Source organism: Tachysurus fulvidraco, chromosome 10, assembly GCF_022655615.1.
Source record: "Tachysurus fulvidraco isolate hzauxx_2018 chromosome 10, HZAU_PFXX_2.0, whole genome shotgun sequence".
NCBI classification, from domain to species: Eukaryota; Metazoa; Chordata; class Actinopteri; order Siluriformes; family Bagridae; genus Tachysurus; species Tachysurus fulvidraco.
The window spans coordinates 12,492,022-12,518,449 of NC_062527.1; the positions used below are offsets into that span (position 1 = coordinate 12,492,022).

Consider the following 26,428-nt stretch of genomic DNA (forward strand, 5'->3'; position numbering starts at 1 on the left):
TTTATGTTATGTGTTATACTGGAATGGACAAAGACTTATTCAGTTCAGTTTGTAAACACATACTACTGTAGCAGCCACATTTGTCTTTGATGCTCCTGCAATCAGTGCAATGTTTAACTTTTCATTTTGGTGTAACTAAACTTTAAATTATAAAGAGAATCTATAATAGAAAATATGAATTTATTATGATTCCGAAAGTACACTATATGACTAATGTTTCTGGAGACCTGTCCATCATAAACCATATGAACCTTTCCCAAACTGAACAAAAATGGAAGAACACACGTGTATACAGTAGGTGTCTGTGATATCTGTAGGATTACAATTTCCTTTTACTGAAACTAACTGTTCAAGCAAGACATTGCGCCTGTGCACATAGCAAGATCCACCAAGCCAAAGGCTTGGTGTGCAAAAGCATGAGTGGTCTGCACAGAGCCTACAGAAAAACTTTGGGATGAACTGAAACACAGACTGCACCCCAGGTCTCCTCACGCACAACCAGTGTCTGATCTCATTAATTCCAAAATCTAGTGGAAAGCCTCCCTAGAGTAGAGCTTATTGAGGCAAATCTGGATTAAATCTGGAATGAGATGTTCAACAAGCAGATATAGGTGTTCAGGTGTCCTTATACTTTTGGCCATATAGTGTACATTAAACCATGTCATAAAAAATTTTTATGAACCCCTTTTCTCTCTTGTCAGGGAATCATCCTCTCAGGAGGCCAGAGGCAGCGTATCAGTGTCGCCCGTGCCCTCTATCAAACCACCAATGTAGTCTTCCTGGTGAGTACAAACACCTTCCTATATTCCCCAGCATTAGTACAGACAGCTGCATACACTTGAGGTTGGGTGAATCAATTCTAAGATAGTTTCCTCCTAAATAAATGATACTTTCCCCCATAAAATAATTCTACTTAGAAATCTCTTTGAAAAAAGGGAATGTGGATAACTTTGTTTTCAAGCTGTCACACTTTTTCACACTGCCTTTCAAATCTTTGGATATAGTACTGTCCTCTATATTACAGGCTGTACTATATCCAATAATTAAAAAAATACATTCAATTGAAAATCACTAAGACACTCTTGGGAATAAGAGAGGTTCTTAAGGGTTTAAGTGTTTTTAGCTCTGTAAAATGTTTTTATTCACTGATGAAGAGCCTACTGCCTTTAAGGTTTCCCAAGAGGGACAATAAAACAACGCCATTGGGTACTGGTTTAAAGACAGTATGCCGATCTGCTTTTAATCATATAGATTGAACCGTTTTTAGTGCATAGATTTCAGTGCATTCTCATATCTTTTGCAGGACAACCCTTTCTCAGCGCTGGACATCCATCTGAGTGATCATCTGATGCAAGAGGGTATTCTGAAACTGCTCCTGGAGGAGAAGAGGACTGTGGTGCTGGTCACACACAAACTGCAGTATCTTCCTCACGCAGACTGGGTATTGATGTATCTTTGATTATGTATGAAATTGTCTTGTTTTTATTTAGTGTTTTCTCAGTTTGGCTTTTCCAGACTCTGATTGCCAATTCCAGCCTGATAAATTAGAGGCAACACACTCTTGTTCATTGAGTCGCATAATGAAAGGCTTGCTCCTACATTTATCTCCCTTCTTCTGTGCCAGTGATGGATGACACTATGACTGTTTACTCTTCTAAGAATCCCTATTACTAGGCTCTTAATTTGACACAGCAGACAGCCTTCTTATTTAGATAGATTTACATCTATCACATCATTGTCTCTCTCCTATACACACTGAAGAGTAAGACTGTCTGATTGGAAACAATGTGCTAACATTTTGGAAATCTTCTTGTACTGTCTACAGATTATTGCAATGAAAGATGGTACGATCCAGGCAGAGGGCACCCTGAAAGACATTCAGAAATCTGAACCTGAACTGTTTGAGCAGTGGAAAAGCCTCATGCATCGCCAGGATCGTAAATTTGAGAAGGTACAACCCGCAGATGGAGCAACTGCACCATCTTAGATGAGAAAAACATGATGATATGACTGGACTGGACAGTCATTTTCAGTCCTAATTCACAAGTCTCTTCTGTTTAGCCAGCACAGTTTTCCCATAGTCTCTGTGTAATGATATCTTCTGTTATGATAGTAAAAACTAAGAGGCACTAGGAGAGTAGTGAGCTCCATGCTACTTATTGTGGCATCTCAAATCCCAAGATAATGAAAAACATTATAATTGAATAATTTCAGAAAGCTAGTTTTCTGACAGAATGGTATCATTAAAGATCCAAGGCTTTAATTCACGCAGTTACCTTGCTTGTAATATTGGGTATTCTCTAATATTAAATTTGGAGATTTAGTTTAGTTTATTAGTTCAGGTTATTAATACCAGAGGAGTGGGGTTAAATACAAAAATGACTTGGTTATTAACCAAGGTATTCAGGAGCATCGTTATTACTGACTGTTGCTTATTTTACTACTGCAATCATAAATTTAAAATAGTTTAGACGATACTCATTATAGCCAATGTGTGCCAAAGCTACTTCTCTTCTATGATTTGTCAGATACTAATTTGTATTTGTTTTGAAGCTTTTCCACAACTTAATAACAAAAAATGTGTAAGTCCTTATATAGTGATATTTTGTGTAGAGATATTTATTTAGCAGTTTTAGAAGGAGTCTTCAGTTTCAACACTTTGCTACAGTGAGAGGTTAAAGTTTTATAACATTAGTCATTTTATGATACTGCAAAGTATTAAGTACATAGGACCATGTTTCTCAGTAACATTTTTCAAGAGAAAGAAAAAAAGAAAGTTGGTGATGGAACAATTATTTCTGCTATAACATAAGTGAGAACCAGAACTAACCAGAACTAGCCGGTGTGTTTCTAATCGTATCTAGCCTCCCATGAAGCCCATATATCTACCCAATTATATATATATATATATATATATATATATATATATATATATATATATATATATATATATATATATATATATATATATATTTATATATATATATTTATGATGGTGTCTCTGCACTGTTCAAAATGTGTATTTCTTTAGTGAATAAGCAAATCTGGCTGTATTATAGGAGACTGTAGAAGAAAATATGACAGTATTGGAAAGGAAGAACCTGAGAAGGGCCATGTACTCCAGAGAGGCAGTGAAGACAGAGGAAGAAGAGGAAGGTAGGAGGAAACACACTATAAAGTCTTTACTTGCATTTTTCTGTTGATCATTTCTCCATCCCTCAGCTGTCAGCATTTGTAATATTCATGTTTATGGCCTGCTTAAACTGGCTTTGTGGTAAGACTCCATAATATTCAGAGAGCATTGATTTAAAATAATTTGAGATGACAGTTTGCTTTCATGTTGTCACATCTTTATTTAAATCTTCATCTCTAACAGTCTATTTAAGATTAGCTAACCTTTACACGCCCTTCTGAACTGGCATCTGCCATTACTGTTGTTACTCAATGTTGTGTTTTTGTCCTCGATGAGGATAATGATCTGTGTGACACATCTTTAGATCAAGGACGGACGTCGCTGGGTGACTGCTGGATGCCTGGCTTTCAGCCCAGACATAGTAATCACTGATGTGGAGTGTGAAACGTGAAAAAAATAAATAAATAAATACCAGGGCAAACTTTCACGGCATTGCTGCTTTTTGAATCTTTTTCCTGAACAATCTTTCCTGAAAATCTTATAAATAAGATATTTTATTCAAATAGTAAAAGCTGGCAGTGATTTGTCACATTCTGCCCAGGCATTTATTTCTTTGCTACAGTGCAAAAATTATATCTTAAATGTGAAAATACATTTTTAAAGGAACAAGAATCTAGTATTTCTCATGACAAATATATTCTCATTATGACAAAGATATTCAACAAATGTAAGGTAAAAGAAATGTGTACAATAACCTTATATTTATTATAGAATAATCTCATAGAGAGGAATATTAGCTATATCTGGGTTTACTTAGATTATTTCAACTTGCTAAGATATGTTTTGCATCATTGAATAATATGACACAGTAACAGAGCTGTGTTTGATCACAAACACATTATTTGTTAAAAGGAGCTTGTGGTACATTGGGGTAAATAAACTCCTGACATGCATTACATTTTGGACATTACTTATTTCTATCACTGTGTGATACAAATAGTGGAACAAATTTGACTGATTTACTGAGTCAGAGCACAGAACTTCCACGTTTATGACCATGGCACATCATGCTATGCTAGAACATTGTCTGTCATATCATTTAAAATGTTGTCTAGTCTGTGGTATAAGAACTATTTTTATGCTGTTGAATGCTGTTTACAGAATCATATAGTCCCTCTAGCCAGCTAATGAGGGATACAAACCAAAATAAATTTAATAAAATAGGTAGTTACTGTTTTGGTGACAACAATTAGTGAAAACCACAAATATGACTGGAGTATACACACCAATATGACTACTGAATGCTCAGAATAATACATTGCTCTGACAAGTTTGTCAGAACTGAACTATGGATCAGAGAATAGACCTGTGAGGTGGTAAAAGATCAAATTTCCAGGAAAGCTGCACACTGTGCTGCTGTCAAATTAAGCCAAAATAAGGAACGATAGAGGTCAGCTGTCCTCTGAATGGGACAGCAACAGCTTTTATCTCAAGAGTGTGTGAATGCGGCCCCAAAGGGCTGCTTTCCCAGAATTAGGCACAAGAGTGATGCCCCCACATTATTTATTCTGGGACGAGATAAAGAAAGTGGCCCCTTCACTACATGGCAGTCTGCATTAAAATGATGTTGCTCATGTGGAGTGTTCTCTGTCTTTATCTGATGATTGTTGCTGGTTCTCTGGTCTGTGTGTCCCTGCAGCACTGGGGACTGCACTCACAGGTGTGGGTGGACAATGGTTTGGTAACTGTGAATTATGTAAAGCTTATGTAAAGTGGTGCTGTGTGTTCCATCAGTGGTCTTGGCTGCATGTCCCCATTGGCTGCATGCCTTCATTAAGTTTGATTATCTTTGTTTCTTATTAGTTTACGCTCATTCATATCTACCCCCATGTATTCTTTTACTCTGTCTTCTCTCCCTCCCACTCCTCTTCCAGCACTCTCTCCTATGCACTTAAAATTATAGCATAAGGGTTGCATCTAAATTTAGAATTTAGAGTGGATGGAAGACCTTAATATGAGCATTTTGATGATCTGTGCAGTTGCTCCGCACAGAGAGCAATACATCATCATTATATACCAGTCATAGAGGGAATACGTCCTGTCCCACACTGGCCCTCATTTTTAACCTCAATTTACACACTGTTTATAATTTTCCTCTGTTATTTGTTGCCAGATTCTGAGCCTGCATCCTGCTTTCCTTTGTTGTATAGGTGATGTAGTGAGTACTAATGTAAAGAATGCTGTGTATTTACAGCTTTGGAGTAGTGTGGGTGATGATATTTATGTAGTAAAGATTATGCCTTCTTACTGCATAATATAAGCAACTGTCTACAGAAAAATGCTTCTGCTGAGAAGTGACAGAATCTTCATACCACTGGCAAAGGTAATAATAATAATAATAATAATAATAATAATAATAATAATAATAATAATAATAATAATAATAATAATTAGCATTATTACTATAATAATAATAATAATAATAATAATAATAATAATAATAATAATAATAATAATAATAATAATACATTTATTTATCACCCAAAAGTTCTTTAAAACCAAAATATTATTTATAATACTATGACATTTACAACTAATCACAAAATATACATATATAATAAAAGATACCCAAAAACTGTACCAATGGCAAGTTTATCAATTATGTTTTTAACCTGGATTTACAAAAAACACAAATAAAGCTTATGCTTCTACACTGTTATGTAAAATATTTTAAAGTTTTGGCACATTTGTGTATCATGTATCATCTGGTCAAGATGATTTGTTTGAATGTCAGTGGAGGGTGTGTGAATGCTGAATGATAGCAGGTCAAGAACAAAACCATAGTGCACTTTTTGTTTCTGTAAAAATGCTTAGAATGTCAGTAGGTTTCATCACCAAATTAATAATTGCTTGTAGAGATTCCTTCTAACAAAGCTTGCTCACCCCTGCTGTATTTGCTTAATGTCATCAAATGGCAGCCTACAGTATGCTATTCATTTTCATTAATCAACATTCAACTGCGTTTGTCCCTCACCTCATGTTTTTGTGTAACTTCAGAGGAGTCACTGGAGAGTGATGATGAGGAGAACATGTCACAGGCAATGAGGCACAGAGCTACCATCCCTTGGCGTTCGTGTGGGAAGTACCTGAGCTCAGCTGGACTGATGCTGCTGCCCCTACTGCTACTCTCTCAGCTGCTCAAACACTCATTCATGGTGGCCATCGACGTCTGGCTGGCTCACTGGACCTCCGATGTCATTCATGCCAAAATCAATGCTGTTCGACACAACTGCACACTAGTGCAGGTACAAAATAATCTCTCACTATTATAATATTTATATATATATATATATATATATATATATATATATATATATATATATATATATATATATATATATATATATATCCATATGTTCAAATTTTCAATAGAGTTTCCATACTCCTGAGTACCCTTGCACTAACTATTATAAATATTTTACACCCTTTGCTTGGTTGATTTTATTATACAGATTGATGCTTGCCGCACTTTTTTTTTTACATGGCTTTGAAATTGACATTTATAAAAAAAAATTTCACATTTTTTTTTTATTATTTAGGAACAATCAGAGAGTGGTTCACAGAATGTGCTGACTCATTTTAGTTCAAAACCAACTTCATCAAATAGGTTATGTTTCTTTGCTGGCTAGCTACAAAAACTGAATATGTTTGGCTATCACTATATATATATATATATATATATATATATATATATATATATATATATATATATATATATATATATATATATATACACGTATATATATATATATACGTGTATATATATATATATATATATATATATATATATATATATATATATATATATATATATATATATATATAAGAACTTGACAGTGCAGTTATTAACTAACTTACTAAGCTGTAGTTTCAGCTAGTTACTAGGCTCTTAAGCTTGGTTAAACTTGGCTTTGAAAAATAAATCGATGCATAAAATAGAAGTCACATATGCAAACTGTTGGTCTCGAGCATTGTGTTATTTCATCATTTCTAAATGTCACTGCAGAGTGAAAAATATTTAGACAAAATCTTCTGAAGCTGTATCAGTGTACATGAGTGTTACTGTGTCATTATCACATTAGAGACACAGCAGGTGGACGGTGTTATCTGAGAGTGAGTGAGGTATTCATGTATATCAGCTATACTAAGACATGACGGATACTGATCGCATATCATGTGCTGTAGCAGGATACTTAATACAGCAAGTAGTGTGTCCTGTCTGACCTATTCTAAGTGTGTGTGTGTGTGTGTGTGTGTGTGTGTGTGTGTGTGTGTGTGTGTGTGTGTGTGTGTGTGTGTGTGTGTGTGTGTGTGTGTGTGTGTGTGTGTGTGTGTGTGTAATTCCATCTCAAACTTGCTTCATCCACTGAAATCTGGTGGATTTTTAATATTTAAACATAAACAAATAAATAAAGTGTGTACTGTAAGTCCACCAGTGCTGTGTTCTCTGATCCGTCAGGCTTTTCACCTGACATGTTCACAACTAATCATTTTGATTTGTGCTCTGTAGAGCATGTGTGGTAAGAGAAAACCAGGCAGGCAATAAACTAACAGATAAAAACATGCCTCAATTAGACATCAAGAGGTTTGTTAATTAAGCCACGTAGTAATCCAAATATACAAGAAATTTGAAAATTGTGTTTTATTTGTATGCTAATTATTCGGTAATGCAAAAAAATACATCTGAATGTCTTTTGATACATTGTTGAACGTTCTCAGTAAAGCAATTAAACACATTTTTTAAAATGTTAATGATATGGATCTGTATATTCTTAAGATTTATTCAATTCATGACTAAAGATTGATCCAGCTATATTAACAAAAAATTAAATGATCACTTTTTCATGTTGACACCTTATTGAACTCTGGGCTCTAAAAAGGTGTCGATTCATGTTTGATAACTGCTGACTTCATTTTATTCGTTGGTGATATAAACATTGGTTAATGCAGCTATACATTTTTTTATGTAATATGAGTTAGTTACTCTGGTAACATTGTTTTGTATTAATGATATTAATGATATTAATGAAGTTAAGTAAGGACTAGCACGTAACAGACTCTGCTGTTACACCAAATTAAACCATGTCAGGGTGGTACAAGAGCACGGTACAAAGTGTGTCTAAGATTACAATTTTTAATTTATTAATGAATGACACATCACACTTTCTAACAGTTTGTAGTTACATTTATTGTTATGGAAAGTCTATATTATTTTTATTGAACTTACTGTAATAATGAAAAACATTACAAATGAAAACTCCTGTGTTGGGAAACGTATTGATTGTTATAGTTCAGACATCTGAGACTCCTTAGAAAGGAGACGTTAGACATTTAACAGAAAATTTGATTTTTTTTTTTTTATTTGTCAATCAATACATTAAAAAGAATATCAGTTTCTTAATAAAGGGCAATCAGAATTAAATAAATTTGCAGATTTAAGGATGAGAATATTATTTATTTATTTTTCATATTTTATTTGTTATTTTAATTAGTTTCCATCATAAGGCCTAAGTAAATACATGCATTGATTGTTTCTGGGCTTTGGCTTGATCAATAATGTTTTGAGTCTTAGGCTTATTAGACTAATCCTCTATACAGAGTCAGTATCGCTTTGCTTTTATTAAAATTACATAGCTTTCTCTACTGTCACTGCTTGTCACTACTGATGTTTTTATGTTTAAACCATTATCACAAAGTAACACTAAATCACTCTCATTTTCTCTTCATACATTCTCAACATACTTATTAATACTCAGCCTTATCACATTTACACACATTAGTAATCTGTTGATTGCAGGACTGTGGTTTCAGTCACTCATCATATCTGCTGGTGTTCAGTATGCTGTGCTGCCTGGGCATTGTCCTCTGTTTGGTCACATCTGTGGCTGTGGAGTGGACAGGGCTGAGTGTGGCCAAAAAGCTGCACCATAACCTGCTTAATAACATCATACTCGCCCCCATGAGGTATGAAACTATTCTGTTATTACTTCTCTGTTTAGGCTCTTTGAGTGTTTTTGGGTTGTGTCTGTGTTTGTATGTGTGTGTGCGTGTGTGTGTGTGTGCGTGCGTGCGTGCGTGCATGCGTGCGTGAGAGAGAGAGAGAGAGAGAGAGAGAGAGAGAGAGAGAGAGAGAGAGAGAGAGAGAGAGAGAGAGAGACTTAGATACTTAGAGATTTTCCCTGGGAAGATGACAATAAAACCATTACCTTGTTGCATAGTCAGGCTCCACTGAGCTTTGTGCTGATGACTGATGCATCCCATCTGTTTGAGCTCTGGACAGCAAACAGTGCTTTTGCTTTTAGTTCCATGGCAACAGCACAGGGCTGGTGGATAATGAGGGAGGTAATTACACACTGTGTGTGGTCAGGTGGCAGATGATCTCTGACCCACTCACCCCTCATCTGGTTCAGAGCCATTAGAGGTTAACACAAGGCATTATTGTAGTGCAGATAAAGAACATGGATGTCATTACTCAAACATGGGCCCAGAATGTAGAAAAACATTTGACGATGAAACGCACTCACTCTTTGTTGAGTGGCTAAATTCACCTGGACAACTGCTGCTATAATCATGGACTGTCTGGTGCTCATTCCATTACTCCTATCACAATAACCTTTTCATTACATTATGTACAGATTACCTTCACTCTTTATAATCCAACTAACAAAGAAGAAATAAAGAACTTGCAATTGGCCATTGCATTGAAAAAAATATTTGCAAAATATATTTACCGAATTTTTTTTTTTTACCAGGCTCTTTGAAACAACTCCGTTGGGATGCCTTTTAAACCGATTCTCGGCAGATACAAACACAATAGACCAGGTAAGTTACTGGGTCACTGTTCCTGAGAGACCTTTCCTCATCAAATATCATGTTGACCTTTTCAAACCAAAGCCCTTTGCCTTTATAGAACATTCAGTACTACACAGTCAGCTAAAAAATATTCTAGATTTTAAGGTCAGTTTTGGCTGTTTTTCTGACATGCATTTTTACATAATTCCCACTGTTTATAATTTTCTGTAAATTAGTTTTCTCTGTTTTGACAGAGAATACTATTGGTGAATTGAAATATGTGTTTTGATTATTAATGGCTATTTACTGAATTTATCAAATAAAAAGACAATTCAGAAACAGTGGGCATAAGATGCCAAAAGGTCACACATCCTTCACATGATGGAATATTCTCAGTACAGCACTGACACTGGTGCTGGTACTCTTCTCAGGCTTAGTAATGATATTGGTATTACCAAGCACTGTGTATTATTACTGTACATTTTAGTAGTTAATTCATTTTTCATGTACAGTTAGTGTTCATTTTCCAATAGCATTATCCATTAATCAACACAGGACTGTTGTTTGTTGATATTTTTAGAGACTATATTCAACCCCCAGCAGTAACATAAAAATTTTTGCAATGCTTTTGCATAAAAAAAGCAATGCTTTTCTGTAACACATGCACACACACACGCACACACACACACACACACACACACACACACACACACACACACACACACACACACACACACACACACACATCCATGCTAATAACACACACACACACACATCCATGCTAATAACACACGCACACACACACACGCACACACACACACGCACACACACACACACACACACACACACACACACACACACACACGCACACACACACACACGCACACACACGCACACACACATACACACACACACACACACACACACACACACGCACACACACACGCACACACACGCACACACACATACACACACACACACACACACACACACACGCACACACACGCACACACACAAACACACGCACACACACATACACACACACACACACACACACACACGCACACACACATACACACACACACACACACACACACACACACACATCCATGCTAATAACACACACACACATCCATGCTAATAACACACGCACACACACATGCACACACATGCACACACACACGCACACACACACGCACACACACGCACACACACATACACACACACACACGCGCGCACACACACGCACACACATACACACACACACACACACACACGCACACACACATACACACACACACACACACACACACACACACACACACACACACACACACACACACACACACACACATCCATGCTAATAACACACACACACAACCATGACAATAAAACAGTCTTCTCTGAAAGTATTGAAACATCAAGATTAATTCTTTTGTTTTTTGTGTAGTGAGGACGTTTGTGAGCTCAAAAGACAAAGAGAAGACAATAGATAAAAATTTCAGCTTTCATTTCCTGATTTACATCTATATGTGTTTAATGACTTGTATATAGTATAATATAAATATGGCACCTTCAAGTTTTAGGCAACCAAATGTTTTGGAAGACAAAACCTATCACTTAATATTTGACTGCAACCCAGTGACTTGAGCAAATATTCTATTTTTGTGATGCTTTTCTTCAGCATCTTTCAGTTGTTGTTTGGTTTGGTGGTTTCTACCTTCAGTCTCCTCTTCAGGAGTTGAAATGCCAACACTATCTATCTCTTTGACGGATTAGCTTGTATGTTTTGGATCAAAAAGGGAAACATGCTTCTATTTTAGTGTCATTAACAATGAAACATAAGTTCTTTAAAAATACATTTTATCATAAACACAATCCAGACGATGGTAGTCGATCCAGTAGATGGAAATGCAATACCATTTTCTGTTACATGCAAAAATACTCATTTTAATATAATCTGTAATGTCTTTTAACAAATTTACACTGACAAAAGCTGATTCTATATCCAGCTGGAACTCAGTCACACCTAAAATGACAGGCTATGATTCCCCTTGGGTTTGAGCTATTTAGTGTGCTTCAGCTATTAGATAAATGGGTTTCAGTGACCTTGTGGCATCCAGACATTTTGACTAAACAAGAAAATGATACTATTATTAATGTGTATAATGTTAATGTGCACTTTTTGTGTTTTGTTTTTCTCCACTTGCCCTCCCTATCCAACTCTCCAGCATATTCCTACTACTTTGGAGAGTTTGATTCGCTCGACATTGCTGTGTGTGTCTGCACTGGGTGTTATCTCATATGTCACACCTGTTTTCCTCATCGCTCTCACTCCTCTCGCCATTGCCTGCTACTTCATCCAGAAATACTTCAGAGTGGCGTTCAAGTATGAGCAGCACTGCCTTTCCCATGAGATAGTCAGTATATTTATAGAAATAGAAAGAAATAAAATATCAAGCTATTTAATGTTGTCATCTACTCTTAATACAACTGATATCCAGTTACTTGCTAAACAGATAACTTAAATATATGAACTTGGTGATTTTCAGCAATGTAGAATGTTTTTAATCACAAAATGGCATATGTCAATTAAACTAATGACTTTTAAAAAATCTATGAAATGATCATGTTGGATGAGAGACTAAGTAAAAGTAATGAGAGGCCTAAAGAGAGAAAGTTGTTTAAAGATGAACTGTATGTGTGTGTGTGTGTGTGTGTGTGTGTGTGTGTGTGTGTGTGTGTGTGTGTGTGTGTGTGTGTGTGTGTGTGTGTGTGTGTGTTTTCATCCAGAGATCTGCATCAGCTTGAGGACAGTACACAACTCCCCTTACTCTCTCACTTCTCTGAGACAGTAGAGGGTCTCACCATCATCCGGGCCTTCAGGTGAGGGTCCATTCTGGTGAGCTTACTACAAAAGAACAGAACTGTTCATTTCAACTAACTCACATTATCATTGATGATGAAGTAGTATCCATGTAAATGATAAATCCTTAAACTACAATGAGTTTTTGTAAATGATGTACTCTAGGTATGAGGCCAGATTCCGGCAGAGACTTCTGGAGCTTACGGATGCTAATAATGTCGCATCTCTCTTCCTCACTGCTGCCAACCGTTGGTTAGAAGTTCGCATGGTGAGTTTCTCTACAGCCGACTATAGCTTCAGCAAACACATTATCTGTTAGTAATATTTTCCAAAGCAAAACACTGTTCATCGAACTTAATTTCCTACTGATAGTCCGTATATAATATACTGTAGTGTTTATGAGAACATACAGTAAATATCATTTGTTTATGAGAACATAGAGTAAATACCAGTACAGCTCAATCATGCTGTTGTTTAGTATTTTCATTGCTAATATGTTTTTAACTGATCATTTTTGTAAATCATTTGGGTCCAGCTTTAGGAAGAGATTGCTCCTTCTGTACGATTTCAGAGAAAACTATGTTCAGGATTGTATATATTTTTGATTATCACTGAAGCTGTTATTGCTTCTTTTATCTCTCGATCAGGAGTATATTGGAGCCTGTATTGTCCTCATAGCTGCTGTGGCTTCCATCACCAACAATCTTTACAACCATCTGTCTACTGGCCTTGTAGGGCTGGGGCTTACCTACGCTCTGATGGTATACACACACACACACACACACACACACACACACACACACACACACACACACACACACACACACACACACACACACACACAGAGGACCTTCCTCTGATATAATTATTAAAGCAACAAAATTTACATTTTAAACAAACATTAATTCAATTAATTACTGCAGTTTTGTTTAAGGTACCAGCCAAAACTTCTTACAAGGTCATAATGTTCAGATATTCCTACTCCAATGGAAAATAGTGAAACTCGGGTGAAGTATTTCTGCCTTACCCAATAAAAGTGCCTTGTTATAAACCATGGCTTTCTAATAATAACCTACTGCTGCAGTGAGAAAATCAATAGGGAAAAATCCTATCAAGTTGAATGTCAAGTTGAAACCAGAAACCAGAGGCTAATGAAGAAAACTAAAACCACTAAAGTTATGAAAGCCTATGCTAAAACTCATAATAACGAAACACCTCATAGCAATTAACAAAATAAAATAAATAAATGAAATAAAAACTGAAAATATTATTTAAAAAAATAAAACTGAAAAAAGCTACACTATAATGACCTTCAGCATTGCAGTGAAGATTTTTTTTGTGTGCTTGGATTTGAGTAGCCCAAACAACCATTATCTATATATGTGTTAGGTATCAAATTACCTTAACTGGATGGTGCGTAACCTGGCTGATATGGAGGTTCAGTTAGGAGCAGTGAAAAGGATAAACAACCTGCTGAAGACTGAACCAGAGAACTATGAGGGGCTGCTCTGTAAGTACAATACAAGCATTAGCTGTCATTCACTACATCTCACTACAAGAATGCTATTATTGGCCTTATTTACACCGTATACTTACTCTCTCGTGAGAAATAATGCACTTTCTGTCTCGGACCCACTATTTTTCCTTCCACTTTCATCTTGCTATATTTCTCTGCCTTCTCCGTCTCTTTCTCTCTCTCAGCTTTGTCTCAGGTCTCTGAGGGCTGGCCACAGCAGGGTGAGATTCATATCCAGAACCTGAGTGTGAGGTATGACAGCACACTGAAGCCAGTCCTAAAGCATGCCAATGCCCACATCAGACCAGGGCAAAAGGTACGAGCATTTCTTTCTGGAATAGGATCAGATCTAGCTGCAAACACAAGACTCAAAGTTAATCCTTGTTCAAATTTAGCCTAGGCACTGCTGTATTAGAAATAAAGTTGTTGTAGACTACACAGTGTGTGTGTATACATAAATGTGATACGAGTTCATCTTCCTGTGGCTCTCTACTGCAGGTTGGCATCTGTGGCAGGACAGGAAGTGGCAAGTCGTCCTTCTCCTTAGCTTTCTTCCGCATGGTGGATGCTTTTGAGGGTACAATTTTAAAACCAATGTTGACCACAGAATCACTTCTTTTTTTAGATAAATATAAGTGTCCACTAATGCAATCTCTCTATGCTTTGGTTTAAAAGGACGGATAATCATAGATGATATTGACATAGCAAAGTTGCCTCTTCAGACACTGCGGAGCCGTTTATCTATCATCCTTCAAGATCCCATTCTCTTCAGTGGAACAATACGGTTAGAACCCATTTTTCATGGAACAAGACTAAATGATTAACTTTATACAAGGATTAATTCAGTTGAATTTCTAATTTTGGTCACAGTGAATGCAAACTGAGAGCCTTTAATCATTCTCATATACATCATGAACACATTTAATGTCTCTGTCCTTCAAATGACTTGGTTTATTTTATTACTCTACTTCTTTAAAGCCAAGTTTCTAGATAAGCCATATGCTATAGAAGGTTAGAGCTCTGTGATGATCTAACAGTGCATTAACAGTGAACAGGAAAGACAGCAGGTGTACTTCAATAACCGTGTGGCAATCTGCTACAAATGGCTCTTTCACCTTCAAGTACTTACTCCTCCAACTGCTTTATTATGCGGCTCTTTTTTTTTTAGTAGTGTTGTTAGGAAGCTTCTCATAAGAGGCTTTAAATATTCTTCTCTAAACATTTCTCTAAACTCTTAATAAAATGCTCTAAACATCATTATTGTGTTCAGTTTTAATCTAGACCCAGAGATGAAGGCTACAGACAGCATGCTTTGGGAAGCTCTGGAAATTGCGCAACTCAAACCAGTAGTGCAAACCCTGTATGGGGGACTTGGTAAGTGAGATGGAAATGAATGGAAAAGACAGACTTGTGTATGACTTTACTCTATAATTTGTAAACTTATAAACAGTTAAGTTCTATTTGAGCTTCTCCATATTTATAACATTAAAGTAAGGAATCAGATTATCTGGCCCAGGTCTTTCATCTATAGGCTTAAATGGTTTACTATCCAAGTATACCTGCTTTAATAAAGCACTCATTTAAAGTCTACTGAAAATGTAAGAGCATGCTGTTGATTTTAGATAACATTAAAACATGTTAAAAGTTATTTAGCATTTTCCTTATTTTATTGCCATCATCTATCATTCAAATTTTTAAATGGGGATATCATCTGATGATTTGAGATCATCCTCCAAATATACTGAGTATAATATTAGGATAGCCATCAGGATTTTTATTTTTTTTTAAATCATATCCTGTCTGAATATAAGTTAAATTTTTTTAAAAAGATTCTCAGAGATATGGCCCTACAACCTGTCATCACTACACAGAGCAGTCATAAGGGCAGATATAAAACCTAAACCTGTATTTTTTGCTCCATTGTAGATGCCATGGTGACAGAAGGTGGGGAAAATTTCAGTCAGGGACAACGTCAGCTGTTCTGCCTGGCACGAGCATTTGTGCGCAAAAGCAGCATTCTGATCATGGATGAGGCCACTGCCTCCATAGACATGGCCACAGTAAGAGACAATAGAAAAGATTGCATTTAGGCAGTTTTTCCACAGCATTTCGCTATGTTCATGTGGAACAAGGTTTCTTTAAATACACTAAAGAAACGGGCAAAACTGAGAGTCACTATGCAAAGTGTCAAGTGTAACATTATGAATCATCTCTATTCTTATATTCCTTTGTCCACAATGGTTTATTCAATTGATTTCTATGTCACTTATTTTAATATACAATGTTTGCCATGAGTTAAGTATTTTAATGGAAATTAAAGAATTTAAAACAGGGCCTTAATATATTAATTTGTGGCCACACTTTATTAAAAAATAGTTATCACTTTGTCAACCTAAAATCAATATGATCCATTCATGTGTGTATACACAAAACAAGAAATAGGCATGATTAGTCTCTCATTTAACACATTTGACCCTGTTTTGCAGGAGAGTATTCTACAGAAAGTTGTAATGACGGCCTTCGCTGACAGGACAGTTGTTATTATAGCGGTGAGTGAGTAGCACTAAAGTCCTATATAACTTCCACTGTATTTCTAATAAGTTAGAATGAAAGTACTACTCACTACCTATTACCAACATACTACCAACTTATTACCAACATTAAAAAATTTTCTGACCATAGACCACAGTTCTACCTTTTTGGTTTCTATTGGCTCATAAGACTGAGGTTTACAAATTTGTGTGTCATATTTTCCCCAGACTAATTTGTCATAAAAAGAAATTAACCACCTAATAAAAGCATACAAGCAAAGCATAATTTTATGTCATTTCCCATTCAGTGAATGAGCTTCATTTAGGATATTTTGTGGATGATGTCTTTTTATTAGAGAAAGCAGAAATGCAGAGTTTTTACTATATCATTATAGCAACTCTATATACACATATAATTACTGGATTAATCCATTTTTAGCTGACTTGTGCATGCTTTTAAACTCTGCAGCATCGAGTGCACACCATCCTGAATGCAGATCTGGTGATGGTGATGAAGAGGGGAGAGATTCTGGAGTTTGATAAACCTGAGGTCCTTCTCAGGACAGAGGGAAGCGCTTTTGCCTCTTTTGTTCGGGCAGACAAATGACCACAGATGACCTTCCATTTAAAGTGCAATTGTACTATGTATTATTGTTTTATTTTTTACCATGTAACATATTTGTAAATATATAATACAATAAAATATGACTACTTATATATACAGATTACACATACACACACTTATTCTGAATTCTATTTATATTTCTTCATATCAAAGTAACTATTTAATAAGTTTGTGCATTATAATTGCATCAACATTTTATACAGTTTTTAAGTTGTTTATATCAAAAGCATAGTTAAACCACATTGCATTGGCATAGAAAAAATGAAAAAAATATTTTTTTCAAAAATGAGACATTGATTGTCAGAGAACTGCAACTGAATCATCTGCAAATAAGACATTTGCAAATAAACTGGGTTAAAGGCACAATAAAGAATGATCAAGATACAAAAATATACCCGATATAGCACAAGTTGATGAAATATGCATTACTGAAAGTTCAATCTAAAGAAAATAATAAAGAGCTTTGACAGATTTGACAGAAGATGTGAAGGGAAGTCATTCCCTATTTAAACAAGCAAATAAATAAATAAATAAATAAATAACCGTTAATAAATCCATATTGTAAATTTCTCTTTCCATCCTGTTTGGAAAAATTATGTAATATCACTGTAATTAATAGTTTACTTTTTATCGTTATTTAAGATTTACACATCAGGGTTTTTTTTCCATGTCAAACCAGATTAATAATAAGAAAAATCATAGTTTAGTAAAATGGGATGTGTGTAATATATTTAGAATAAGCACCATAGTGTTAAACTATAAAGAAATGCCTGCAATTTATCTGCAGTTTTGTGGGATTAGTAGTTAAGAAGGGTGCCATAAAACTGGAAGAAGGGGATGAGCCCAAGGGCGCTGACTAAATGTTAGACAAAATGAGGGGAAAAAATCATAGAGACGAATGAAAATAATCTGACACATGAGAACTTTACCTGGTCCTTTAAATGACGGGGGACCCACAATTCTTAGCTGAATCCCTGGTAGTATGTCACATTTCGATACTGTCTAGCTTACTAACTTGTTCATGTGGGATTTTCCTGGACAGCTGGGTTTGAGTTCCTTGGTGTGTTTTTTTGTCCAGTTCCTGTTTCAGCAGAAAGCTCACGGATCTACTAGCTGCGTCTTCGACAACATTCAAGACAACCATCTTGTTTCTCTTCAGGAGATTAGTGATGAGCTCAGCGAAATACCCCAGTTGAGTGTAGGAGTTTGACTCTCCATTGTGTGAGGGTCAATGAAAGCAGGTGCTGAAAATTAGTTCTAATCCCGGACTTAAAGGAGACATGAGCACACGAGTCGCGCGGTTAGTCCCCGAGCTCTCACACGCACATATCACAGAGCACTGACAAATGGAAGCTGAAGGATGCTGGACAGAAATATCTTGTTTGGAGTGATAGGCAGCAGCAGCTGAGATGTTGAAGGTCTGCGTTGAAACGACGCCTGACTGGTTAACGAGCCCGGTGTGCGCTCCTAATTTCGCTGAGCAGAAAGAAGCTCGAGTGTATGGACAAGTGTGTTATCGGATCCGCTTTAAGTTGGTTGGATAGGACAAAAATATCAGTGTTTCTAAAAGACAACTTTTGAACAGGGACTGGACTGTAAACACTGATTCCAAACTGGCAACCCAATCTCCTGGTGCCCAGTGAACGCTGCGCCGTGTGCACTTGGCAATCAACGAGAGAAGTGTGGAGGCAGTAGTATGGGATAGCAATGTTGTCCAGGGAAGGTATAATTCCTGACGACTATGTCCTGACCCGGTTGGCGGAGGACGTGCTACAACCCCGATTCAAGTCGAAACAAAGGAAGTCGCGCTTTGTTTCCAAGAACGGCGCGTGTAACGTTGCGCACACGAACATCCGTGAACAGGGGCGCTTTCTGCAGGACGTGTTCACCACCCTGGTAGACCTAAAATGGCTTTATACGCTGATTATCTTTACCATGTCTTTTCTGTGCAGTTGGTTCCTGTTTGGCATGATCTGGTGGCTCATTGCTTTCGCGCACGGCGACCTGGACACGAACGCGGACGGATTTGTGCCATGCGTCACCGACATACACTCGTTTTCCTCAGCCTTTTTGTTCTCCATCGAAGTACAGGTGACAATAGGTTTCGGAGGGCGCATGATTACGGAGGAGTGCGTGTCCGCTGTTATAATTCTGATCATACAGAACATTGTGGGTCTGTTGATTAACGCGATCATGCTGGGTTGCATCTTTATGAAAACAGCGCAAGCGCGCCGCCGCGCTGAGACTCTGATCTTCAGCAAACATGCGGTGATCTCACTGAGGAACGGCAAGATGTGCTTCATGGTGCGCATCGGCGACCTGCGCAAAAGCATGATCATCAGTGCCACAGTACGCATGCAGTTGGTGCGTCGTAGCAACACGGAAGAGGGTGAAGTGATTCCCTTGGAGCAGATTGACATCCAGACAGACAACCCGGTGGGCGGCAGCAGCATCTTCCTCGTGTCACCGCTCATCATCAGCCACGTGATTGACAAGAGCAGCCCTATGTATGAGCTGTCAGCTGACGCCTTGCAGCGCGAAAACATTGAGGTTGTGGTGGTGTTGGAGGGCGTGGTGGAGACCACCGGCATCACCACACAGGCGCGCACATCCTACGTGTCAGAGGAGATCCTGTGGGGTCAGCGATTCGTGCCCACCGTGTCCGAGGACGACGGCATATACGCCGTGGATTACTCCAAGTTCGGCAACACGGTGAGGGTTCCCACGCCGACCTGCAGTGCCCGGAAGCTGGACGAAGATGAGGGCGTGGTTTGGTTTAAATCACGAGACCTCACTTCCGCCAGAGCTTCCATGCGTAGGCGAGTAAAGCGTCAAGCGACCCATCACGATGAGTGAACCGCATTCTCAATGGGAAAAAATCATATCTAGATATAGATATACGTGCAGTTCGTTTTTTATTCTATACAAATGGAGTTATGCAATAACTTAGCCTGTGCAAAAGCATCAATAAATTATGTGAAGATTAATTATCATATGCATGCACGTTTGCACGGTATTTTTACTCAGGGGATTTAATGTTCACATACTAGTTTGCTACAGATAAATGCATCCCACACTGGCCTTGACATGCAAATAAACGACTGTTTTCATGACCTCTAGTGCTTCTAATCTATATAATATATATTCTGATTAATATCTATTTTAATATAAATTGTAAGCATCTGGAGCAGGTAAAAAACAAACATGTCTGTATGCGTACAGATTTTGTAAGGTAAATTAATTTTTAAAACTGCAAACCAAATCTTTTTATTAAACCTGCACCAACATCAGATTAAAGAATTATACATTTCATACTAGCTTAATGTTCTTTTACGGTCTATTTTAAAAAGCCTTCGTTTAATTATTTTGTTTTTGTAATTGAATATTTATGTACGCGTTTTGCTCAGAAACACATTTATACATCATACTCAATTCCTGATTTTCACATGAGATTATTTTTTAAATTACTGCAGCGGTACAATACATATGATTTAAAATCAACAAAACAAACTTAAGCTGTATTGTATATAAAAATATACAATTATTTTGTATAACTGAATATTTGTGCTTTATAGTCTTTTGCTCAGTAACACATTTATACATTATACTCAATTCTTGATTTTCGCATGAGATTATTTTTTAAATTGCTGCAGTGGCACGATATGAAGTGAAGTGAAAGTGACATACGGCTAAGTACAGTGACCCATACTCAGAATTCGTTCTCTGCATTTGACCCATCCAAAGTGCACACACACACAGCAGTGAACACACACACACACTCCGTGAACACACACCCGGAGCAGTTGGGGGGTTCGGTGCCTTGCTCAAGGGCACCTCAGTCGTGGCCAGCCCGAGACTCGAACCCACAACCTTAGGATTACGAGTCAGACTCTCTAACCATTAGGCCACGACTTGCCACATATGATTAAAAATAAATAAATTCAGCTGCTAATCACGACCATATGATAAAAGACTAACACACTTGTTTGTTTCTACAGGATCAGTGAAATGTTAAGACAGACCCACTGGAATCAGGTTGGCATTTTCATGTTTTATTAGATTATAATTTGCAGAGCTTAAAATAATAAATTGTTTTAACTTAGATCATTAAAATACATAAAAGGAAAGCCAGAACTTATGAACCCTGCAAATAAACAGTCAAAATAAATAAAATGAAGGGAATCAAATCCCCCTCCCTGGAGGCGCTATTTTGACATAACCCACCTGTGATTTCTTTATATAGTTAGAATCTATTTTAATAAAAATGCAAGCAGAATGTGCATGTGCTACACACGTGTAGGCTGATATAATTTTAATGACCTCTGATAACATAAAAAAAGATTTAAAAAAACCCTGGAGGATGCATCCTCGGTATGATACAGCATAGTGATTGCTTCCATAATGGTGAACACTGTTGAGATTTTCTGTGCAAGCCTGTACGATCTACATGCACATCAACAGTCTCACCAATAGCAACATTCTACAGCATCAAGCTGGACATTCATTTCTGCTGTTTAATTATTGCATGACCTCTCAAAAAGGAACCAAGAACAAGAGGAACTAAGAGTAAGAGCACAGAAGAGAAGAAGGATTCAGGGAGGTGCACATGAATAGAAAACTGTTCACAACAGAGCCAGGTCCCGGTCACAAAGCACTAGAAGTCCATAGAAGACAGCTGGCACCTTTTTAGAAATTCTCTCTCCACATGGGGGCACTAAAGGTACAAGACATTTCGTTACAACAGTCCAATATCAGGTGACTACGCTTTAGTCTCATGTATTAGACAGTAAGGGCCAAAATGAAACACCCTGTAAAACACCACATCCTCCAAGAATGTGAGCAGAAATAAATACAAATAAAGATAAAACCATAAAAGCAAAAAAAATTAAAAAAATAAAAAATAATTTGTTTTTAGACTGCAAAGAAGGTAGGTGGGGCTATTTTCCCCCACTAGTGCGTGCTGAACAGAGGCACCGCCATCTCTTTCCCCCTTTGACCAGATCTTATGGTGGTTAAATAGTCACACATCAAAGGGTGCGTGAGTCCTGTGAGCAGCCCGGCCCTCCTGAGGACCTTCGTTCTCAATTCATCCTCCTCTTCCACACTCTTGGGCTCAGTGACTGTGGCTCATCTCTCGGTCACATGGTTCTGTTGGGGGGAGGAGGGCAGGGGAGTGCACAGCACCTCAGACAGGTCGTCCATGATGCACATCTCCTTGGGGTCGACCAGATTGAATTCCCTCACAAAGACGATGAAATGTGCATACAACGTGTTTAAGTGTCCGTGTAGATCTAAGGCTACCGTCTCCTTAAAGTGCGCCCAGTAGATGTGTGCCAGCACATGGAACAGGTACCGGCAGATTTTCTTAACCAGAGACTCAAACGAGTTGGGGAACTCTTTACCTGCAGAAAAAGTATAGGAGGAATTCATATTGTATTTTGACAATATATCATGTATAAATAATTATTAGAGAAAATATTTTTTCAATGCAGAAACTTAAATAAAATAGAGAACACTAGCAGGACCTACTGTCCCCATGATTGGTCTGAGGTTGGCCAGTTTCTAGTCACGACCACAAGATGGCACTGAGGTTCACTCACCATATTTTGTTGGGAAGATTTCTTCATCTGTGACAAGTTTCTGTGCTAGACTCATGACGAAGTCGACATACTGAGGTGCTGTACACTTGCTCTTCTTCCCCTTCTCGTCGTACCAGTAGTATATTCTGTATGGGAAAAGAGTAAAGACAAGGAATTTTTACATGACATCAAAGCACCAGAAGCTTTTCCCTTTCTGTCAAACCTTAGATTTAAAGTAACAGCCTGAAATTCTCTTCATGATCGTGTGTGAAAATGAGGCACGAACCAGGAAAATGTGGTCTGAAAATCACCTAGAGCAACCACTGATTACTATCAATCACGAACATCTTCCCATTAACACGCAGTCGGGGCGTTAAAAAAATCTAGTCTTCTAAGGCAAAGGAAAGTTCAGCAGCAATAATTATCTACATTGAAGGGAAGCTGGTAGTGCAAAAACAATGCCCTCAGACTGAGACCTGCTGAACAGGATGAACAGCTGGCTTAATGCCTGAAAATTCTTTTCAACTGTCATCTTCACACCTACATACAATCCTGAGAGCGTCATCAACAGTGTAACAGGCACCAATCTTAAGTGCTGCTGAAAATAGATATTGACAGTAAATGATGTATTTCATAAGAACACAATCATACACTGTTTTAGAGAATGTCAAGTTATTGAGAAACCCTGAAGGTGAGAGATGTGATCACATGATTGGCTTTTATTATTTTCCTCACAAAATTCAGGGATGGAAAACTGGACATTTTCTAGTAATAATAAAATAAAGATTTTGGACAAAATGAGGAAAAAGATTTTGGATGGGTCTCCTTTTGTTTACTTTAATCAATATGATGTGTTTATTCGATTTATTTTTTACAGCAGCACCTTTATAAGTTCAGCAAAAACTGCTAGCATGAATTAAATCATACAAAAAAATTCCCCTTGTTCCTCATTATTACATGTAAATATGAAGCACTTGTTTAACATCTAACATTTTTGAAATATTTTGTGTGTCACTGTATTACAAATCACAGACGGTATACGTGGCTGATCCATAGATTAGGTTGTTTTGATGAGTAAATGAGTCTTTGCTAGTTAGAAGTGGAGTTTTCTGATGAGCTGAATGTGAGGCAGGGGTTTCAGAGGGAGATCCGGTTCTACAGGGACAAGGTGTGGTGATGAATCACCTTTACCTGCCATACAGGTATACACTCAATACACAAAGCCTCAAACACTCACACACAACATGCAAAGCCTTTAACCCCAACAGCCCTGTTCTACCCAGACAGGGCCAACAAGTTAAGTGATGAATTTGAAAGTGGAAATTCCAGCATCCATCAAGCTTTGCAGTTTACTGACATTTTTAGTGTAGAACATCCCAACAAAATGCCACATGCCAAAAAATTATAAATTATAAGCGATGTTTCAGTATAAAGCATAGACCAGTGATCAGGATTATATAAGCTACAGAATTTTTTTGGCAATAACAATGTTGACAAAGGCTGCAATCATTGCAATCCGTCTCTCCACCCATTCAACCATGAAAACATGTGACTTCAACCTGACATTTCTAGTTTTGCTGAAGGTGTATTTTTAGCAAATGTTCCGTTACAAGAATTTCCACAAAAAGGTCTACAGAAAATGGTGATGAGAACTTATTTAACCAGACCTCATAATTCCTCCTATCCTAATATCTTGTTTTTCTCACTTTCCAGAAAAACAGTGAACATTACGGAAGCAGGTCAGATATCAACACTGGGCGTTTGTGTACAAACGGCAGAATAGGACTCATTTACATACATGTGAAGTTTAATAAATAATAAAAGTATTTAGTCATGAATCACACTAGTGACCAAAGTAAAGGTTTCAGGTACTCACGTGTTACATGCCGTCATGGCTTGACATGTGTCACCAGTGCAAAACTCAGAGATTGTGCTATACTGCAGGTTTATGAGATTGAAGAATGTTGTTGCTGTGGAAGACAAAATTGAGTTTACGTTAAACAAACAAGGGAGACCATGAAACCACAAACATTCTCAGGCAGTTTTTTTTTTTAAAAGTCATTCTAGACAAGACCAGGCTCCTATCTACTTGAAAAACAGAGACCCTCAACAATTTTTTTGTTAACCAGTGAAGAAATACATTTTGTAAATCATTTGTAGTCTTGAGCTGCAATGACACCAAAAACATTTTACAGGATGCTCCAGTTACTACACATACACCCTGCTCCACAAAATGCATTATGTGTGGACCTTAAAGTTTGTTACAGTTCACGAAATACGTAATAACTAAAGTGCCGCTGTTATATACATGTTATAGACTCGGCAGTTTATATTAACAGATAGCTCATTCCCAACAAACTATATGCCTTTATATAGACTAACATATCGGCTGAGGGGTATTTGTGAAGTTTAACTTCTCCTTTGGGCATGAAAAGAAAATTATTGAAAAACGTGTCAATTATGAAAAGTTTCAAAATATTAGTCAAAACCAAGTCTGGACCATCGTAGAGACAGGCATCAGTGTGGGAATTTAACAAACCTGCCATTTTCCTTGTCGCACCATTTCCAATAAGGCAACTGGTTCATAAATACAGCCACCTTGCTGAGTTACACGCTGGCTAATTCATATTTCAAGCCTGAAATATTGGCCTGTTTGTATGCCATAAATGATCTGTATGGACATAATACATTATAAAAACTTTGAAGCTTCATGGCTGTAACATTCCTCGAGTCTAGAAACGCGTTTGTTTACTCTTTTCTTTAATGCCATGCTAGAATCAAAGGCGATTTTCATGGATCGAGGTAGGTAAAGCAAGATATTTTAGTAGTTCTTATAGTATTAATACAGGAGAATCTTACAGTATCTCCCACTAAAGCACATAAAAGCATGAGGAAGCTGGGTTTATCGGAAAGGCACCGACGCCAACATTTTAAACTATTTCCTCATCATCAAGGAAGCAACAATTATGTAAAAAATACCTAAGAAATACAACCGCAGCAATTAGAGCATCCAAAAACTCCCTTCTCAGAAAGCTGTTCGTTTATTAACTCAGCCAAATAAAGACTTAACAAGACAAAAATACATTTCTGAAGATCTGGGATCTGCTTATATGGTAGATCATATTTGTAAGATTGACTCACCGTTGCTGGCCAGCCATTCGTTAAGGTCTATCTCTCTGGGCAGAACAACCAGGTCTTTGAGATCAAATTCCACCACCCGGGCTTTAGTGTACTCTGGATCCAGATAGTGCTTCTTCTCTTCGGCAGGAGGTTTCTTTCCATTAGGCTTCGTTTTAGACTTCCTGGAAAACACACAAAAGATGATT

At 37.3% G+C, this 26,428-nt stretch overlaps 3 protein-coding genes across 8 annotated transcripts in view; 2 read left to right on the forward strand and 1 right to left on the reverse strand.

Annotated features, from left to right (window-relative positions):
* The window catches only part of abcc8 (ATP-binding cassette, sub-family C (CFTR/MRP), member 8), a 43,861-nt gene extending 26,238 nt beyond the window's left edge, over positions 1 to 17,623 (forward strand). The window contains exons 22-41 of one of the 3 annotated variants that reach the window (XM_047819925.1): positions 702 to 782; positions 1,304 to 1,441; positions 1,826 to 1,951; positions 3,060 to 3,156; positions 4,833 to 4,874; positions 6,191 to 6,438; positions 8,991 to 9,157; positions 9,946 to 10,015; positions 12,217 to 12,374; positions 12,779 to 12,871; positions 13,017 to 13,119; positions 13,499 to 13,612; positions 14,241 to 14,361; positions 14,553 to 14,683; positions 14,866 to 14,944; positions 15,043 to 15,151; positions 15,638 to 15,741; positions 16,294 to 16,427; positions 16,854 to 16,916; positions 17,368 to 17,623. In XM_047819925.1, coding sequence (XP_047675881.1) covers positions 702 to 782; positions 1,304 to 1,441; positions 1,826 to 1,951; positions 3,060 to 3,156; positions 4,833 to 4,874; positions 6,191 to 6,438; positions 8,991 to 9,157; positions 9,946 to 10,015; positions 12,217 to 12,374; positions 12,779 to 12,871; positions 13,017 to 13,119; positions 13,499 to 13,612; positions 14,241 to 14,361; positions 14,553 to 14,683; positions 14,866 to 14,944; positions 15,043 to 15,151; positions 15,638 to 15,741; positions 16,294 to 16,427; positions 16,854 to 16,916; positions 17,368 to 17,505 — 2,316 coding nt within the window. In that variant the 3' untranslated portion in view covers positions 17,506 to 17,623. The remainder of the gene's footprint in view (positions 1 to 701; positions 783 to 1,303; positions 1,442 to 1,825; positions 1,952 to 3,059; positions 3,157 to 4,832; positions 4,875 to 6,190; positions 6,439 to 8,990; positions 9,158 to 9,945; positions 10,016 to 12,216; positions 12,375 to 12,778; positions 12,872 to 13,016; positions 13,120 to 13,498; positions 13,613 to 14,240; positions 14,362 to 14,552; positions 14,684 to 14,865; positions 14,945 to 15,042; positions 15,152 to 15,637; positions 15,742 to 16,293; positions 16,428 to 16,853; positions 16,917 to 17,367) is intronic. The other 2 variants (XM_047819926.1, XM_027173504.2) reach the window with 2 other exon arrangements.
* An 894-nt stretch (positions 17,624 to 18,517) lies between these two features.
* kcnj11 (potassium inwardly rectifying channel subfamily J member 11) lies at positions 18,518 to 20,636 on the forward strand. The gene has a single exon (XM_027173506.2). The coding sequence runs from the start codon at positions 19,231 to 19,233 to the stop codon at positions 20,377 to 20,379; it is 1,149 nt and encodes a 382-aa protein (XP_027029307.1). The 5' UTR covers positions 18,518 to 19,230; the 3' UTR covers positions 20,380 to 20,636.
* A 923-nt stretch (positions 20,637 to 21,559) lies between these two features.
* Positions 21,560 to 26,428, reverse strand: part of mob2a (MOB kinase activator 2a) — a 41,290-nt gene continuing 36,421 nt past the window's right edge. For all 4 annotated transcript variants that reach the window (XM_027173184.2, XM_027173185.2, XM_027173183.2 and 1 more), the window contains exons 2-5: positions 26,244 to 26,404; positions 24,979 to 25,072; positions 23,124 to 23,248; positions 21,560 to 22,925 (exon numbers count right to left, since the gene is read on the reverse strand). In XM_027173184.2, the coding sequence (XP_027028985.1) occupies positions 22,651 to 22,925; positions 23,124 to 23,248; positions 24,979 to 25,072; positions 26,244 to 26,404 (655 nt within the window). In that variant the 3' untranslated portion in view covers positions 21,560 to 22,650. The remainder of the gene's footprint in view (positions 22,926 to 23,123; positions 23,249 to 24,978; positions 25,073 to 26,243; positions 26,405 to 26,428) is intronic.